This window comes from Triturus cristatus, chromosome 9, assembly GCF_964204655.1.
Source record: "Triturus cristatus chromosome 9, aTriCri1.1, whole genome shotgun sequence".
Taxonomy (NCBI): Eukaryota; Metazoa; Chordata; class Amphibia; order Caudata; family Salamandridae; genus Triturus; species Triturus cristatus.
The window spans coordinates 1,038,331,526-1,038,348,698 of record NC_140592.1 but is presented as its reverse complement, the minus strand read 5'-3'; the positions used below and the strand labels follow the sequence as shown (position 1 = coordinate 1,038,348,698).

The 17,173-nt window shown below is 44.4% G+C and overlaps 1 protein-coding gene across 4 annotated transcripts in view; it reads left to right on the top strand.

Moving 5' to 3' along the window:
* FERMT2 (FERM domain containing kindlin 2) overlaps nucleotides 1–17,173 on the top strand; it is a 601,536-nt gene that overhangs the window by 456,974 nt on the left and 127,389 nt on the right. For all 4 annotated transcript variants that reach the window (XM_085626843.1, XM_085626841.1, XM_085626844.1 and 1 more), the window contains one exon: nucleotides 111–160. In XM_085626843.1, the coding sequence (XP_085482969.1) occupies nucleotides 111–160 (50 nt within the window). The remainder of the gene's footprint in view (nucleotides 1–110; nucleotides 161–17,173) is intronic.

The following is a 17,173-nucleotide window of genomic DNA, read 5'->3' as shown; positions in this document are numbered from 1 at the left end:
ATATAAATAACGAATTCTTTTTTTTTTTAAATTTATTTTGTACCAATGTACAGAAAACTTAAGGGCAAGGCATTTCTCAATATTGGCGTGTTTTTTTTTTTTTTCCCCAGGGTGACATCACTTCGATCCCGGAGCTCGCTGACTACATCAGAGTTTTTAAGTAAGTCCCAAATTAACTTTTTAACTCTTTATTTTATATGGTTTCAAACGTCATTGTAGAGACACTACGGAAAACATTCCTATATGTACATACAATGAATCAAGTTAAGTAATTTGTGCGAATCGGCAAGACAAGTTTGTCTCAATTTCTAATTCCATATTATGTTTATCTACTCTTGATATTGCCTCCACATTTATTATTGCTCAGTTGAAGTTGGGCTCTTTTTGTTGACCATGGATAAAAAACAAAGTTGGGTAGGTTCTGATGGGATTCCAATCAAACGTCAGGCAGCTCTGATAGACTTTAGGAGCAAGCACCTAACTTAAATGTCTGACCATAATATATACTGTGTTTGTGTAGGGTAGTGAGTTAAGTGCTTTAACTAGTTAACTTGAGAGCTAGTGTGTGATCAAGGCATTTCACAGGTGCTTTCTAAATTAGTTAGTAGGCTTGTATTCTTATGGTAAGGTCCAGAACATTACAGAAAAAAGGAAAACTTGTCCATGCTGTATGATTTTTGGTATTTTGTATTCAGTGAGCAGCCAATGAAGTTACAATAGGGCATGTTTGATGCTTTTCTCTCTGCTAACAGAAGTTCATTCTGGTGGTTTTGTTTTATGCTATTACGCTTTTTAGATTGTGTTTAGCTAAACATCAATAATACACAGATAGTACAATTAGTTCCAGTTAAATTCATTAGGTGGCTATTGTGATGCTAGTCTGATGTTGGGGCTTATAGGGGGCAGGTTGTTCATTTTGAAGCATGGCTAGTGGGCCTAGTGTTCAACTACTAAGTTTACCTGTCCCTGGATGGAGGGAAAGCACTGAATTGGGCAAAGTGCACATTTTGCTAAGAATATTTGATCTCTGGAACATATTGAACTTTGGTGTTTCTCCCAACTCTAGTTCTATTTTGAAAAGGGTGACCAAATTTATACACTTTGTTGCAAAGTTTAAATGATCTAGATTAAAGCTTATTTTTGAAAGTTAAGTTACACGTACAAGCAATGCGTAATGCAGTTTGGTGTATACTAATGGAGAGATGTAAAAACTGACAGGAAAACCAACTTTGTGAAGGAACCTAAACTAACTGAATTAAATAAGACTGTTTTTCTTTGAGTTTTTTGGGGGGGTATAATTGAATCTACATATTCTTAGGGGACTGAAACCAGTCCCATTATTTCGAGATTGCTCATATATAAAGTCATTTTTAGATCTTCCATTTCAGTTTCACTCCTTTTGTGGCAAAAATAAAACCATGAAAGCGAGTGGTGCTAAATATTTGAAAAGATTTGGTGGTCACTAATGTGCCTTAGATAGTATAGGTATTCATAAACTGACTCACAAACTTGTACTCTTTTGACACTTTGCGGACCTTATGGAGAAGTTTGTGTTTGCAATTGGGTCTTGACATTAACTGAGCGATTGCTTTAAGTACCCTATTGCTTTGTAGTCCGTTCTAAGACCAGTTTGCTCTGGCATAGGCTTGGCTGTGTATGTAACGTGTAATGTTGCATATTCACATGTAATGGTTCCTCCTGTCTTTTACTGTTGGGTCTGGAAAACTGCACATGCCTTCTGAAAACATTTGTTTGAGCAACAGACATGACTTATCCCTACACCACTTTGAAGTCCACAAGGCACTGGGACCTAGATTCTACCTTTAAATATTTTTTTCTACCATTGAGTGGTTGTGGTATCCAGTGCTCTGGTCAAGAGCAAAGAAAACCACAATAGATTTCCACACACAACTTGGGATAGTTGCAGAGTGGCACGTACATCACCAACTGTTTTCCAAATAAACAGTGATTGTGGTGTCATTTCACCTTTAAATGAACTCCAAGGAGAGGGTGTTTGAACTAGAGAACAACCTGTTTAAGCGTAACCATCGAAACAACACTTTTACCTTTTAAAATTCTACCTAGTATCTGCCACATTTGTTTGCCTGGGGGCAAAGCTGGTCATATTGGTGAAGTATAGTAACTGGGGGTCAAATGAAGTTCTATCGATCCCAGCGTAGAAAAAAGATCTGATCTTTACTCTAGAATGAACACAATCTGGTGGTTATAAAGTGAGTCTTGAGTTGAAGATCATTCCAAGCCTCCAGTTTGACATTGAACCTGAGCATTCTTCCTCAAAATGGCCAAAGATCCAAAATACACTTGTCGCAGGATGACAGGCCTTGACCCAAAATAGAGCACTTGATACAGAATAAGAAGGCTGAACTCTACTTGAAGTTAGGTTACACTCTATTGATCTCATAACAGACCCCATTTCAGTGGCCATAATTTGCAGTCATTGAAACAGAACTGCTGTGTCTACTGGAACTTACTTTTAAAGAGACTGTCTCACTAAAACTTGAGGCATTTTCTTTTCCAATGTGGATAAAGACTATTCAGGAGGATGATGGTAATAATGAAACATCTGGTCTGTAGAAATGAAGAGTAGATCAAGGCTGTTTCATATGCTGGTACCTGAACAGATTATCATGCAGTAGATACTGCAATCTACTATATAACCACCAGACTCCTTTACATTGCCATGCTTTGTTTAGTCTGTTTTTCCCCAAGATGCAGTTAAACCCGTTGGACCTCACTCGTGCCCCTCAATGGAATGAAAAAAGGTTGGTGAGGTTCGAGGGGGAAAAAAGATATCCAGGTCAAAGGGATACTGTAGCACCATCACTCATTTAATTGACCTCAAAGATTACTTCAAATCTCACACCAAAGACCACCATGTTTGACTCACCAACCATTTACAGAGCAGCAGTGGCAGCAGGCTTCAGAGACTTGGTCTGAGAATTTTGAAGCAAACTCCCACTTCCATGCAGAAGGACCTCCAGGAAGAGGTGCCTCTGCTACCATGTAATGACTTTTGTGGATCAGAGGTCTTCTGATCACACTAAACCTGTTTGGGTTAGTGGAGAAACAGATCATCCCTGCCCCCTCACATTTGCGAGGAAATAGCCTCAGACATGTAGGTTATGGGTGTGAGGTCTATTGTGTAGAGTAGGATGTTGAGCACCGTGCTGAGACTCAAACCCGGTTCCCCAGATTTGAGATCGACCGCCCTAGCCAGATCCTCTCCCCAAGGCAGTTGTGCCTTTCACCGTCTCGAGAGGAGTCTATGATCTACATTAGTAGAATATCCCCATGTATGTCCAAGATCCAAGAACTAAATCTAAAAAAAAAAATCTAATCAAATTGGGCAAAATACAGTACATTTGGCTAAAAATGCCACTCCAAAACTGGCTAGCTGCAGGTTCCTCACCATTTGAATATTCACTAGATGCTAGCTAGACTGGATCCAGAAACTTTTCAGCAGTACGTCTGCATGCAGGAAGCTGGTGCCGGAAGTGATATGCGGGTCCTATATAGGCAGCATTCCTTCATGCTGTCAGTTTCTTTCTTTCTTCACCACTTGAGGTGGATCCTAAGATTCTCTCATCTTTCAGAGACTGTTAACTCATCATGTTTTTCCAACTACAGCAGCTGAAGTTCTCGATCTCCAGCTCTCCTCCATGGAGGTGAAGACAAATGTTCTTCCAACCTGGTCAGACCACCTCTGAGTCTCTTCTGCCCTTCAATAAAGCCCTAACAGATACTGTTCTTGGGGCATGGGCCAATCTTTGTACTGGCCCATCAGTCAACCAGCAGATTTCTCTGCGCCGCTGCCTCACTCCTGGTGACCCAGCGTTTAGGTTTCCGCTCCGTTCTTTGGAGATCCTTGTGGTGCAGGCCTCTACTACATTCCCAGTAAGTTCCCAACCACTCTTCCTGACAGGGAATCTAAACATTTGGAGTCCTTTGGGAATCGTCTCTTTTCCTGTGCCAGTTTGGCCTTGCGTTCCACTAACACCTCCAGCTTATTGGGCTGCTATAGACATGCCCTTTGAGTGTCGGTGGCACAAGTCCTCCCTCGTGTTCTGGAAGACCTTCACCCTGTCCTCTTGCAGGCAATCCAAGATGGTCATAATGCGGTCAAGGCCCTAATTTGTTGTGGCTTGGACACCACGAACTCCATTTGGTGCACCATGAGCACCAGTGTTGCCATTCGTCTCCATGTGCGGCTACAATAGTCTGTGTTCTCAGGTGATGTACAGACCTCCTTGATGGACATGCCCTTTGATGGGACTATTTGTAGACCAGGCTGACTCGGCTCTTGAATGGTTTAAAGAGATCCTTCTCCCAACCTTGCAAAGCCCACCACTTCCATTGCTCCTTTCAAGGCCTTGGCTGAGGCACACTGCCTCCGCAGCCAACGTCCGCATGACACACCCCTCCAGCTGTGGGATGTGGTTATTTCTGCTACTTTCACGTCCCCAGGAAGGACGAGGACCTCCAGCCAATTCTAGACCTGCGCCATCCCATTTCATTCCCCCGGAACAAGAAATTATAGATGATCACCCTCTTCTAGGTCTCTTCTGCCCTCGACCCTGGAGATTGTACGGTGACTTTGAACCTAAAGCAAACGTATACTGCTGGTCCATTGGCACTATCTGCAGTTCATGGTGGGTAAGGAGAATTTCAGGTTTGCTGTACTCCCTTTTGATCTCACCACTGGCCCTTGAGTGTTCACAAAACTGGTAGCAGCACACCATAGGTGAGGGGTGTCTTTACACACCTCGATGACTGGGTGTTTAAGGCGAGCTTGCCCCAGTCAGTCGTCCACTACCTCCAGACTACGGCAACACTCCTGTCCGCAGAACCCTATTCTTACCCCACCAAGAGCTGACCGTGGTGACGATGCATTGTTCCTGGGCTGGGACGGCATCTTTTAGAGGTGGATACAAGAGGCCTTTGGTTTCCAGCAGAGACTCCACTCCACATCAACCTTCTGGAGCTGAGAGTGATTTCCTTGGCTTTGAAAGCTTTCTTTCCTTCCATCAAAGGTAAGCTGGTCTAGGTGCTCATGGACAGCAGTACCGCCATATGGTACTGCAACTGTGTGAAGTGGGATTGTGGAACCTGTGCCAAGAGGCTCGGTTCACCCTGGACGTGGCTAAAATGTAAGCACATTTTCCTGACTGTGCAGCACCTGGCAGAATCGCTAAACGCCAGAGCGGACAGATTCAGCCGTAAATGCCTTGTGGACCACAAATGGTACCTGCATCCTGAAGGTCTCCAAGATTGGTGAGAAACACTGGCTAGATCTCCACACCACTGCCGCGAATGTGCGATGTCGGCTCTTCCGTATGCTGGAGTTTCCAAAGTGGTATAGAGGGATCAATCTCTCTTTTATTTTGCACAAGAGTTTATTAATTACCTTGGCAACACACTATTTCTTAGGGAAATTTCAAAAAAAATTTTTTAATTTTCCTCATCTGGAATGGAAAAATGGAGGAATTGGAGAGATTTCACATCTGATTGAATGGTTGCACACCAGATTTAAAATTCACTAAATGCGTTAGTAATGAGCGTATCAATTTCCTCGATGTGTGGCTCTTTGACAACAAAGGGAAATTGGAGGTGAATTTGTATTCGAAACCCACTGATCGGAATACATTACTTGAGTTTTCATCAGGGCACCCTAGAAGCCTTAAAGAAAACTTGCCCTATGGGCAGTTTCTAAGAATACGACGCAATTGCTCTAATAAAGATGAATATTTCGATAATGCTGAAAAACTACAGGTCAAATTGTGTTCTAGAGGATACCCAAAAAAGCTAGTACGAACGGGATTGAAAAGAGCGTGGTTCACGCCTCGGGAGAGTTTACCCACTCCCAAAATAAAATAAAAGACAGACCTTTTGACATGTGTTTTAACATTCAACCCAAAAGCAAACCAGGTTAAAAAGATTATTTTAAAAAACTGGAGGCTGATTGACCAATTCAATATACCAAAACCAATGTTTGCCTTTAGAAAAGGTAAAAATTTGAAACAGCATTTGGTTAAAGCCATGAGAGAACTAATGGCAAAAAAAGATACAAGAACACTGTTGGGCCTCCCTGCATTTAAAGGTCATTACCGTTGTAACAATTGTGTTGCTTGTGCCAGTACAAACGAATCCAAAACATTGATAATTAATAACAAGAAACATGTGATGCAAGCCTTCTCTAATTGTAACACCAAAAATTTGGTGTATGCTGTGATCTGTCCCTATGGGAAGATGTACATAGGGCAGACAACGCAAATGGTGAAGATGCGGATTTTACAACACAAATCCTGCATTAGATGTAAAACCCAGGAAGCTCCACTTGTACAACATTACGCTGAGTTTGGCCACAATGAGAATGACATGGAGTGGACAATCTTGGCTGTAATTAAGGCAAGTAATAAAGGAGATTTGGAGATGAGGCTAAATCGTATAGAGGCGCAACTGATTGAAATATATCTTCCGCGACAGAAGGTCTGAATGAGAGAGATGAACTATGGGCCTTGATTTAATCAGAATGAGACATCCCCAGTCCTCTGATATCTGGTATAAATCAGCAGACCTTGGTGTTTACAACATCTGGACGATTGTGATGTTCGCGCTCTCTCCCAGTCGATAATGATAACTTGACAATTAAGAGTAAATATCATGTAGCTAGTTGGTGGCTTCCTCTCTAGAATGTAAGCCCAGATTTTTGAACATACAGTGTTGTGGAATTGACGATATCCTTGATGTATAGATGGTATACATTGTCCACAGCTCTGATAGGAGCCGTGTAAGCTATTGCCTATTTTGAAGAATCACCCTAGAGAGTTCGTCGTTTTTTATACCACGGCATGATATATGTGAGTCTGTTCTTGGCCTTGAGAAATTACCTAGAGATTGCATCATTGAGAATTCTTTTTGTCACATTGTTATGTGATGGATAGATACTAGCAGTGGGAGTGATGTTTTTGACCCCTCTACCCTTAACAGTTGGAATTTAGGCGCACACGATATAGAATGGTGATTTAAATACGTGGTTTCTTAACAAAAGGTTATGTGATATAAAGACTCACATGTACCTTTTGGGTTTTGTCGGATGAGGAGTTGAGAGCCCAGATTTTAATTTTATTTATATTATTCTTTTTGCCGTTTAGTAGAGTTTAAGGGAGATTTTTTCATTGTACTGTGGTTTATCTTATTTGGTATCATATCGAGGTATGGACAAGGTGCCATTACTGAGGAGTACGTTAGTCTAAGTGCTATTTGGAAATTAGTCCTTTGTTTGTGTTGATCACCTGGGTACGTATGACGCGTACACGCGCATACGTATTTACACACGTCCCGGAAGCTAGTAGCAGCGTCAGTACATCGAAACGATAGGAAGAAATGCCGGACGTTTGCGGAGCACATTGATGTTAAATCGAAACGTAAGTTCAGATCCTTGGATTGACTTTGGAAGCAATGTCAATTGGGAGAGATTAGGTGGTATGTACATAACCATTTAGAAATGCGAGACTCTGATAATACATTAGAGCCTCTTCTTTGTAGTGACCTGAGGTTACGAAGATTTATGCGAAGAAGGCCAGGTCATTCCGAAATGAAGCAAGTATATTGAGGTTCAGAATTAAGCATTCTTAGATTAATGATGGGATCTGTGAAATAGATTGATTAGAGTTCCTTAGAAGTATCTATTTACTATTGTAGGATTATGATACAGATGAATGGGGCCAAAGTAGAAGCCCGACTGCTCTGAAGTATAATTAGTTTGGACTAATATACAGGTGATTTGAGTTTTTCTTGGAATAGGATATGATTAAGTTTGGGTAGTTTGGTATACAGTCACATTAGTGGTGTTTTTGTGCACAAGCTTTGAAGTTGCTTTCCCCTTTTCTTCTTTTTTATTCACTCTTTGGTGCGCTATCGCTTGGAGTATCATTTTGATTGAGTGCGTGTAATTTTGATTTACTCTAGTAAAAACTTTTTGTATTAATTGTGTAGAGATTATAGATTGTTAGAGTGGAGTCACTGAACACTGGAGATGTCTCCTCCCTTCCGAACACTGTATGGGCAAATAAGGGATAGAATACAATACGACAGAACATATGGTTTATATTAGTTTATATTAGTTTAATTATTGTTGTAGATTGTACCCCCGTCCTGAGGAAGCCAATAAGAAAGTGGAGGCTGAAACGCGAACGCGTTGACACATAGACGAAGGAGGAGTCCACCTATTGTTTGAACAAAAAAATTAAGTCATTTGGCATAACAAATACAGATAGAGGGCTAATACCCACTTTTTTGCCAATAGGACTACCTTCGAATGTACCACTAGGATTGAGTAGTGTACATTTTTAGGAAATATTTTAGGGGAAAATATTTTGGATGTAGCCGTTGTATATATGATTATGTATATATGGATTGTTTTGTAAATCATTTTTCTATATTCGTAATGAATGCATTTAGTTTTGTGTACTATTCGTTTTGATGCGCACCGATGGATATTTGTGCTTAAAACATTTTTTGGGGAATTTTCCATAAGAAATAGTGTGTTGCCAAGGTAATTAATAAACTCTTGTGCAAAATAAGAGATTGATCCCTCTATACCAGTTCTGTATATTTTCTAGTTGTTTGCTTGCACAGGTATGGGAGGGTCATTTGGGCATTCCCCGTAGTGTTCTTTCTGAGTTTCCAAAGTGGCACTCACTCCAAGACTCAGTCCAACTAGAATGTAATACGGAACTCCTATATGCCTTTCTGCAAAAGGCTCTTTCCCCAAGTTCTGAAAAAGATCAAAACTGACCAGACCAAAGTCATCCTGGTGACTCTGGATAGGGTGAGGAGAGTATGGCAGTAAGAGCTCCTGAGCATGAGTGTTTGTCCTCTGATCAGGCTGCTGTTTTGGGAGGCTCTTCTGTTGCAGCAACAAAGCTTGGGGATGCTCCACCTTCCTGCTTTGAGATTGAGCAGTATCAGGTGAGGGTCTTCGACCTTCCTCCCAAAGTCTGTGAAGTCATCTTGGCAGCCAGGTGTCCATCAACCGAAATTGTATGTCTGCTTTTGGGACATGTTTGTGGCTTGGTGCGCTGAGAAACACATCAACCCACTTTCTGTACCCCCTATCAGAAGTGTTGTTTGTTTTGTCCTTAACTTGTCAGCGCCTTGCTCTGGGTACAGATGAGGGGCTATCTGTTGTCCATCTCTGCATTTTTGCCTTTGCTGGACAAACACTACCTGTTTATCACCCCTTGTAACATGTTTTCTAAAAACTCTTCATCCTAGGTTTCCTCCCAAATCGTTCGTTGTGCCCAAATGAGATCTTAATTTGGTTTTAACCTATTTGATGTGTCCCCCTTTGAACCCATTCATAGCTGTCAGCTCAGATTTTTGACAAAGATACCCGTCTTGTTGGCCATCACATCTGCTGGAAGAGTTGGCGAGCTGCAGGTTCTTTCTGTTCAACCTCCATACAACAGCTTCTTCTGAGACAAACTGATTCTTTGAACCTGTGCCTCTTTCCTGCCGAAGTTGGTGACACCCTTTCAGGTGGGCCTAAACATCACTGATGACTTTCTGAGCTCCACCTCACCCCTCAAAGCAGGAAAAGACTCCATCGCCTGGATCCTAAAAGGGCTTGGTCATTTTATCAGTATTTTCAATAAACATCGGTTGGACAATCCACTCTTTGTAGGGTTCACTGGAACAAAGAATCAGATGGCAGTTCTGAAATGGACCATCTCCAGATGGATGGTACTCTGCATTAAGATTTGCTACTCATTAGCCAGGAAATTAACCCTGAGGGCTTGCGGGCTCATTCCACCAGAGCCAAAGCTGTATATTCTGCGTTAGTTCATGTACTTCCTGCCCTGTATATCTGGCAGGCTGTTACGTAGGCATCCTTGCACACGTTTACCTAACAATACTGCTTAGACAGTCTAGTCCATCATGACTGATACTTCGCCTGTTCAGTCCTTCAGGAGTTTTTGGTCTAAGTCTGTTTGCAGGGCCACCTCTGGAGAAATGTTGCTTTGGTATCTAAAAGAAGAAATCAGCGACTAAAAGTCTCTATCAGATGAGCGAGTTACTTCCCTTCAGCTGCAGACTACTTACCGACCCTCCCATCCTCCCCGTTCTGGGAATTGGACTTCATCACCTACAAATTTCCTTGTTGGCCTATAGAATGTGCCTGCTGGTTGATCAGCCTTCTGATGTGGCTCCATGCTTCTTGCGCGGGAATAGTAGCAAAAAGAAACTGATGTCCGCACTCTGGGATGGCGCCTATATAGGCACGCCTCATCCGGTGCGGATAACGACTATGCTAATGCGGAGCGGTCCAATTCCACCTACCAGTGCATAGGTGTGCTGCTCAAGATTTTCAAGATTCAGTCCAACACCTCGGGGATATATTCTAAGATAAGGAATCTGCAGCTAGCTGGTCTCTACTAGATCAAGCATTATCGAAGGTAAGTAACTTGTTCTTCAGCCCTTCCTAATTAAATCACCAGTTGTTATGCGGTTTTTGAAAGTGCTACAGCATCTGTTTCCCCCTTTTGACTTTTGTGAAGTCACAGTGAGATCTTAATTTGGTATTGACATTTCTGATGTGTGCTCCACTGGACCCACCACAGTCGTTCCCCGAGGCTCCTTACCCTCAAATTTATTCCTTGTTGCCTTCACCTCGGCAGGGAGGCTGAGTGAAATTCAAGGGCAATGTGTCCATTCTCCATACACCACTTTCCTCCCAAAGAAGATTGTTCTGTGTACCACAGCCTCCTTTCTTCTGAAAGTTGTGACACCATTCCGCGTCAGCCAAACCATCACCCTGCTGCATTCTATGCTCAGTCTCGCCCCTCTAATTAGGAAGAAAGATTCAATCCTTGGACCTCAAGAGAGCACTGAGTTTCTACATTGATCGTACCAGAGAACACTGGACCAGCTTTTTGTGGGGTTTGCTGGAGTAAAGAGTGTCAAGGCTGTGCTAAAGTGTACCTTCTCACTTTGGAACGAGCTCTCCATAGAGATCTGCTGTGCATTAGCAAAGAAACAGCCTCCAAACGTATTGGCACCCAATCCACCAGAGCCAAAGAGACTACCACTGTTTTAGCACGCAGTATCCTTGTCCTAATACATTTGCCAGGCAGTTACGCGGGTGTCCCTCGATAAATTCACGAAGCACCCTTGCCTGGATAGCCAAGTCTGCTGAGAAGGACTCTTTGCCCACTCAGTCCTTCAGGACTTTTTGGTTTGAATATCCATTCACAGGCTCGCCTCCTATTATGTGCTGCATTGTTATCTGCTCAAAAGGTGAGGAATCTGTGGCTAGACTAGAAGTCTCCATCAGAAGAACAAATTATTTACCTTCAGTAATGCTCTTTCTGGTAGCAACTCTAGCCACAGATTTCGCACCGACCCTCGCATCCTCCCAGTTATGCGATTTAGACTTTCTTTTACTAATGAGATCCCAATTCTAGGAATCTGCACACTGATCTACTAATTTTCTTTTGGGGCTCCATGTCTGGAGGTTGTTGACAGTCTCGAAAGCAGCTGACATTAACATGTACTAGTGGCGCCTATGTAGGAACCGCACATTTCTGTAGCAAAACCGCATCAGGGCGAAGCCACCTGGAGCTACCTTGCTGAAAAGTGTCCGGATCCACTCTAAAGCATGGGAAATATTCAAAAGGTGAGGAACCTGCATCTAGGTAGTCTTTACCAGAAAGAGCTTTACCAAATGTAAAACTTGTTTACTACTAGCTAATTACACCAGATTGTTTTCATTTGTGGTTGTCCATTTTTTCTGATTACATAAACATTTTGGATGTTTATGGCTGCCACTCAGTGACTCCATACTTTATATATAGGTCTATTTTCCCAAATGCACGTGCTCTTTGCTGATTCAGAAAATGCGATGAAAAAAGAATAAGAATCACAAAAAGAAGCTACAAACCCTGGAGTGCTTCTTATTGTGCGGTGCTGTCTTCCTGTGCCCTTCCTTACAGTGGAGGTGACTGTGAAGGGAATGCGCGGGATAAGAGTATCATGTCATCTCCCTGTTGCTTTTGATCACTCTGCTGGATTTTTTTGATAAATACAGAGACTTTGGCGGGAAAATGACAGGCACAACATCTGCATGGTTTGTCTTAACACCCACTCCAGTAGGGCAGTGAGATTTGTCAGAAGAGGTCATTATAGGAGGCTGAAGGACGGGGAAAAGGTCACCATTCAGTATAAGGGGAACATTTGTAAAGAGGATGCCCCTTGCAGCATGCACATGTGTCTGAGTGGAGAGGTCCCCAGTTGAGCTTCTCTTCCTGACATGATGCTGCTTCTGCCCCCTTCTGGAGGTGAGTGGCCAGCCATTAGTCTATACTAGCTGAAGACAAGTAGCAACCGGCTGGGAGTATTCTGGATCAAATTTGAGGCGCCTGTCTGTACAGAGATTTGGACCTTGTGGGAGCTCCCCATCTGAGACTCCCACCCTCTTTGACAACCTCTTGGTTACCTGTCACCGGGAAGAACGTTGATCAATTCCATCCTCTTGCAGCACCAATATTTCTGAGGGTTCAGCAACATCCTCTGCAACCTTCATCAGAGGTTCTAGTTCTACCTTGCAAGGAAAGACCTTTTAAACTGCAGAACCAGGATGAAATGAGGTCTCTGGCAACTTTGTCAGACATCCAGAGATACTTCACTATCTGGGTTTTCCTGCAAGAGATGCAGGAAAGAGAAGTTGGAACATGTCTCGTTACAATTGTTATGGTGCCAATATTCTGAGCAACAAGTACAAGGAGTGCATGTTTTCATCTATGTCTTTAGACTCCGTATCTAGCTGATCGGTATGATTTTTCACTGGCTTTCACGGATATTACATCAAGATCTGGTAACTTCATTAGCTGTAAGATCTGCAAAGAAGTCTGATATCTGCTGTACCCAAACCTTGTCAATCAATCATGGAATTTATATCGCGCACTACTCACCCGGAAGGGTCTCAAGGCGCTTGGGGGAGGGGTCTGCTACTGCTCGAACAGCCAGGTCTTGAGCTGTTTCCTGAAGGCGAGGTGGTCCTGGGTGAGCCGCAGACGTACGGGCAGGGAGTTCCATGTCTTAGCCGCCTGGTAAGAGAAGGATCTTCCTCCGGCGGTGACTCTCTGGATGCGAGGGCGAGGTTCGCGGATCATAGCTGGCGGGGGGGGGGGGGGTGTAGAAGGTCAGGCGGTTGTTGAGGTACCTTGGGCCCAGGTTGTGGAGGGACTTGTGTGCGTGGGTGAGGAGTGAAGGTGATCCTCTTGTTGACAGGGAGCCAGTGCAGGTCTCAGGTGGCTCGAGATGTGGCTGCGTCGGGGAACGTTCAGGATGAGTCGGGCGGAGGCGTTCTGGATGCGCTGAAGTCTTTTCTGAAGCTTGGCTGTTGTTCCGGCGTAGAGGGTGTTTCCGTAATAGTCTGCTGGTGACGAGGGCCTGGGTGACGGTCTTCCTGGTTTCGGGCGGGATCCATCGGAAGATCTTGCGGAGCATGCGGAGGGTGTGGAAGCATGATGAGGAGACGACGTTAACTTGTCTGGTCATCGATGGGGAAGAGTCCAGGATGAAGCCCAGGTTGCGAGCGTGGTCCGTTGGCTTGGGTGCGGTGCCCAGGGCCGGGGGCCACCAGGAGTCGTCCCATGCGGAGGGCGATGGTCCAAGGATGTGGACTTCTGTCTTGTCCGTGTTCAATTTCAGGCGGCTGATGTTCATCCATTCGGCGACGTCTTTCATCCCTTCGTGTAGGCTGGTTTTGGCGGTGTCGGGGTCTCTGGTGAGGGAGAGGATCAGCTGGGTGTCATCGGTGTAGGAGATGATGTTGAGGTTGTGTTGGCGTGCGATGGCAGCGAGCGGTTTCATGTAGATGTTGAAGAGGGTGGGGCTGAGCGATGATCCTTGCGGGACGCCGCAGATGACCTCGGTGGCCTCAGAACGGAACGGGGGGAGGCGGACTCTGTGTTCTGCCTGTGAGGTAAGAAGTGATCCATTCCAGGGCCTTCCCTTGGATGCCGGTGTCGTTGAGGCGTTGGAGTAGGGTGCGGTGGCAGACAGTGTCAAATGCTGCGGAGAGGTCTAGGAGGATTAGTGCTGCTGTGTCGCCGTTGTCGAGCAGGGTTCGGATGTCGTCGGTGGCTGCGATGAGGGCGGTCTCGGTGCTGTGGTTGGCTCTGAATCCGGACTGCAATGGGTCGAGGGATCCGTTCGTCTCGAGGAAGGCGGCCAGTTGCTTGTTGACGACCTTCTCGATTGACTTTGGCAGGGAAGGGAAGGAGAGAGATGGGGCGGAAGTTCTTCAGGTCGGTCGGGTCCGCTGTTGGTTTCTTCAGCAGTGCACTGAGCTCGGCATGCTTCCAGCTCTCCGGGAAGATGGCTGTGTCGAAGGAGGTGTTGATGATGTCTCGGAGGTGGGGTGCGATGGTGGAGGCTGCCTTGTTGAAGACATGGTGGGGGCACGGGTCGGTCGGCGATCCGGAGTGGATGGTGTTCATCATGCGGGTCGTGTCTTCGGGGGTCACCTCGGTCCATGTCTGGAGGGTGGTGGTGGGGAGCGTGGGTTCGACCGATGGGTGCGGGGGTGGAGCGCCGAAGCTGTTGTGGATGTCGGCAATCTTGCGGTGGAAGTACGAAGCGAGGGAGTCGCAGAGGTCTTGTGAAGGAGTGATGTCGTTGCTGACGGTGCTGGGGTTGGAGAACTCTTTGACGATGGTGAAGAGCTCCTTGCTGTCATGGGCGTTGTTGTCCAGTCGTTCCTTCAGAGATTTCTTCTTGGTGGTGCGGATGAGCTGGTGATGTCTTCGGGTGGCGAGTTTGAGGGCGGTTATGTTGTCGGCGGTCTTGTTGAGGAGCCAGGCCTTCTCGAGGGTGCGGCAGGCCTTCTTGGAGTCCTTGAGTTCGTCGGTGAACCAGGGGGCCTTCTTGCTTCTGGGCCTGGTGAGTGGGTTCTTCAGTGGGGCGAGGTCGTCGGCACATGAGGTCAGCCACTGCGTGAGGTTGCAGGCTGCTGTGTTGGGGTCCGTTGTCCTGACAGGTGGGCTCTGGCTGAGGGAGGTGGCGAGCTGGTCGGCGGTGATCTTGCTCCAGTTTCTGTGGGGGACCTGCTTCGGTTGATGGTGGACCGTATTCTTTCTGAACCCTGTGGGGCTGTCATTTAAAAAAAACATCCATGCAAAGCCTTGAGTGCATCCTGTTGTGCTTTTGGTTTCCAAACACCTGGACCCTATTTTGAATACCTTCACAAACCATTTTTCTTCTCATTCTGTCAATGTCTGGATCAGCTTGCTACTAAATTCTATCTTTTGTGAATATCCAAGAATCCCATGGTGAAGGAAAATTTACTTAACTGTAATTCTAGCTCTTCTCCATTTTTGTGGGTACAAAGGTTGAATTGATGACTATATGGATGTATCTACCCCATGCTTCTCCGCACCCCCAACATCTGAAGTTTCCCTCGCTAGTAATGTGTGGGACTGCTGACTGAATTTGGTATTCACTTTTGTCAGGAGTGTTTGTGCTTCCCTTGCAATTTAATACTAGAGATTGGGATTGTAATTTGGACCCCCGGGCATATATTGATCATATAATGTTGCCCAACAGTAATAAAAGCAAAAATCTCAAAGAAATGGAAAAACACCATTCCCAGGATATCGCGCAGTAAACATTGATGGCCTTTTTTTTTTTTTTTTTTTTTTTTTTTTTTTATGACGGGGCCAAAAATCTCCACCAAAACTCAAAACAAATAAAAACTTAAAACAGGAATCCTACGCCACTGTAAATAGTTGCATTTGCTGTATTACCAATCTGCCCCACTCCTCTCGACCCCATCCATAAGTAAGAGAATGTTACCCACATGTGGACCATATTTGGATCTCTTCTATGCTACTGTAGATGCCATTTTCTTTTAAGCCCATTCTGTGGCACTTAATGAGGAGCTTGAAAAACATCCACAGGCCGGTTGACTAGTGATGACCGTGCAGAAACCGCAAGTCTTTGAGAAATAAAGGAAATCATGAGCTATATTTGTACGTGTCATTCTGCTGTTTTGCTTCATTAGCACATTTCATAATGTCATGACCAATTATAGTGTGATGTCTAATACTCACTCTGTAATAGGATTAATGCTTGCAAACCCCCATCACCTCACGCAGAAGCACGTGCCTATTGGCAGTGTTTATATAGCGATGTGCTAAAAAAACTGATGACATCATTCCCCAACAGACCGCCCCCACACTGCTGCGCTTTGATAAGCAGTGAGAGTTCATAGTAAAATATTTATTTGTTTTATTGATTTAAGCTTCAACGCTACTGTTTGACCCACTGAGATTTTTTTTTTCTAAATTCGTAGTTTTCCTGTTTGGTCTCATCCACTGTTACAATAAATTAAATATCCCAGAGGGATATGTTTTTCTGTTACGCTTTCTGTGCTGACTGAGCAAACTAGTTTTCTTGTTCTCCTGCATGCAAAGTATTTTGGTACTCAACTACTTTGTCACAGGGAAAACACCACAAAGTAGACTTGTATCCTTGTATGTAAATATCATGTGGAATACTTTAATGATTCATGTGTAAATAATTTCTCGAAATACGTCATGCATTTGTTAAAAGTACAATAGTACAAAACAGTCCTGCCTACTTCTCAGTCACCACGACCAAAATAAATCTGAATTGGATAGTATCCTGGGCATCTCACAAACAGTGAGGGCTTTTTTGGCGCATGAATCCTAGACCCATAGAAGAACCTCCCTACAAGAATCAACATATAAACAGGGGCTTCTTTGGGGCACGATTCCCAAGACCCATTGGGGAATCGCCCAACAAGAATCAACATATAAACTAATGGTACTACAACCCTGAAGGCTTACACACCAAGTACCCTACATTCCTGGACACACGTCGGGGACTTTCAGCATATATGGTGGTTGTGTCCCTTCCTCACTATATTCTGGAAAGAAATCCTTTGGCATATCAAGAACACACTAGCGTTTCCCATACCAGCAGATTACTGCACAATCATCCAAGGGATCAGTCCGGTCACACTGGAAGCAGCGACCCATACAGACTGGTACCTTGTCCGCCACATTACAGGTGCAGTGAAACAATTCCAAGCTTTGGTTTGGGAAACCACGTCTGCTTCTTCAGC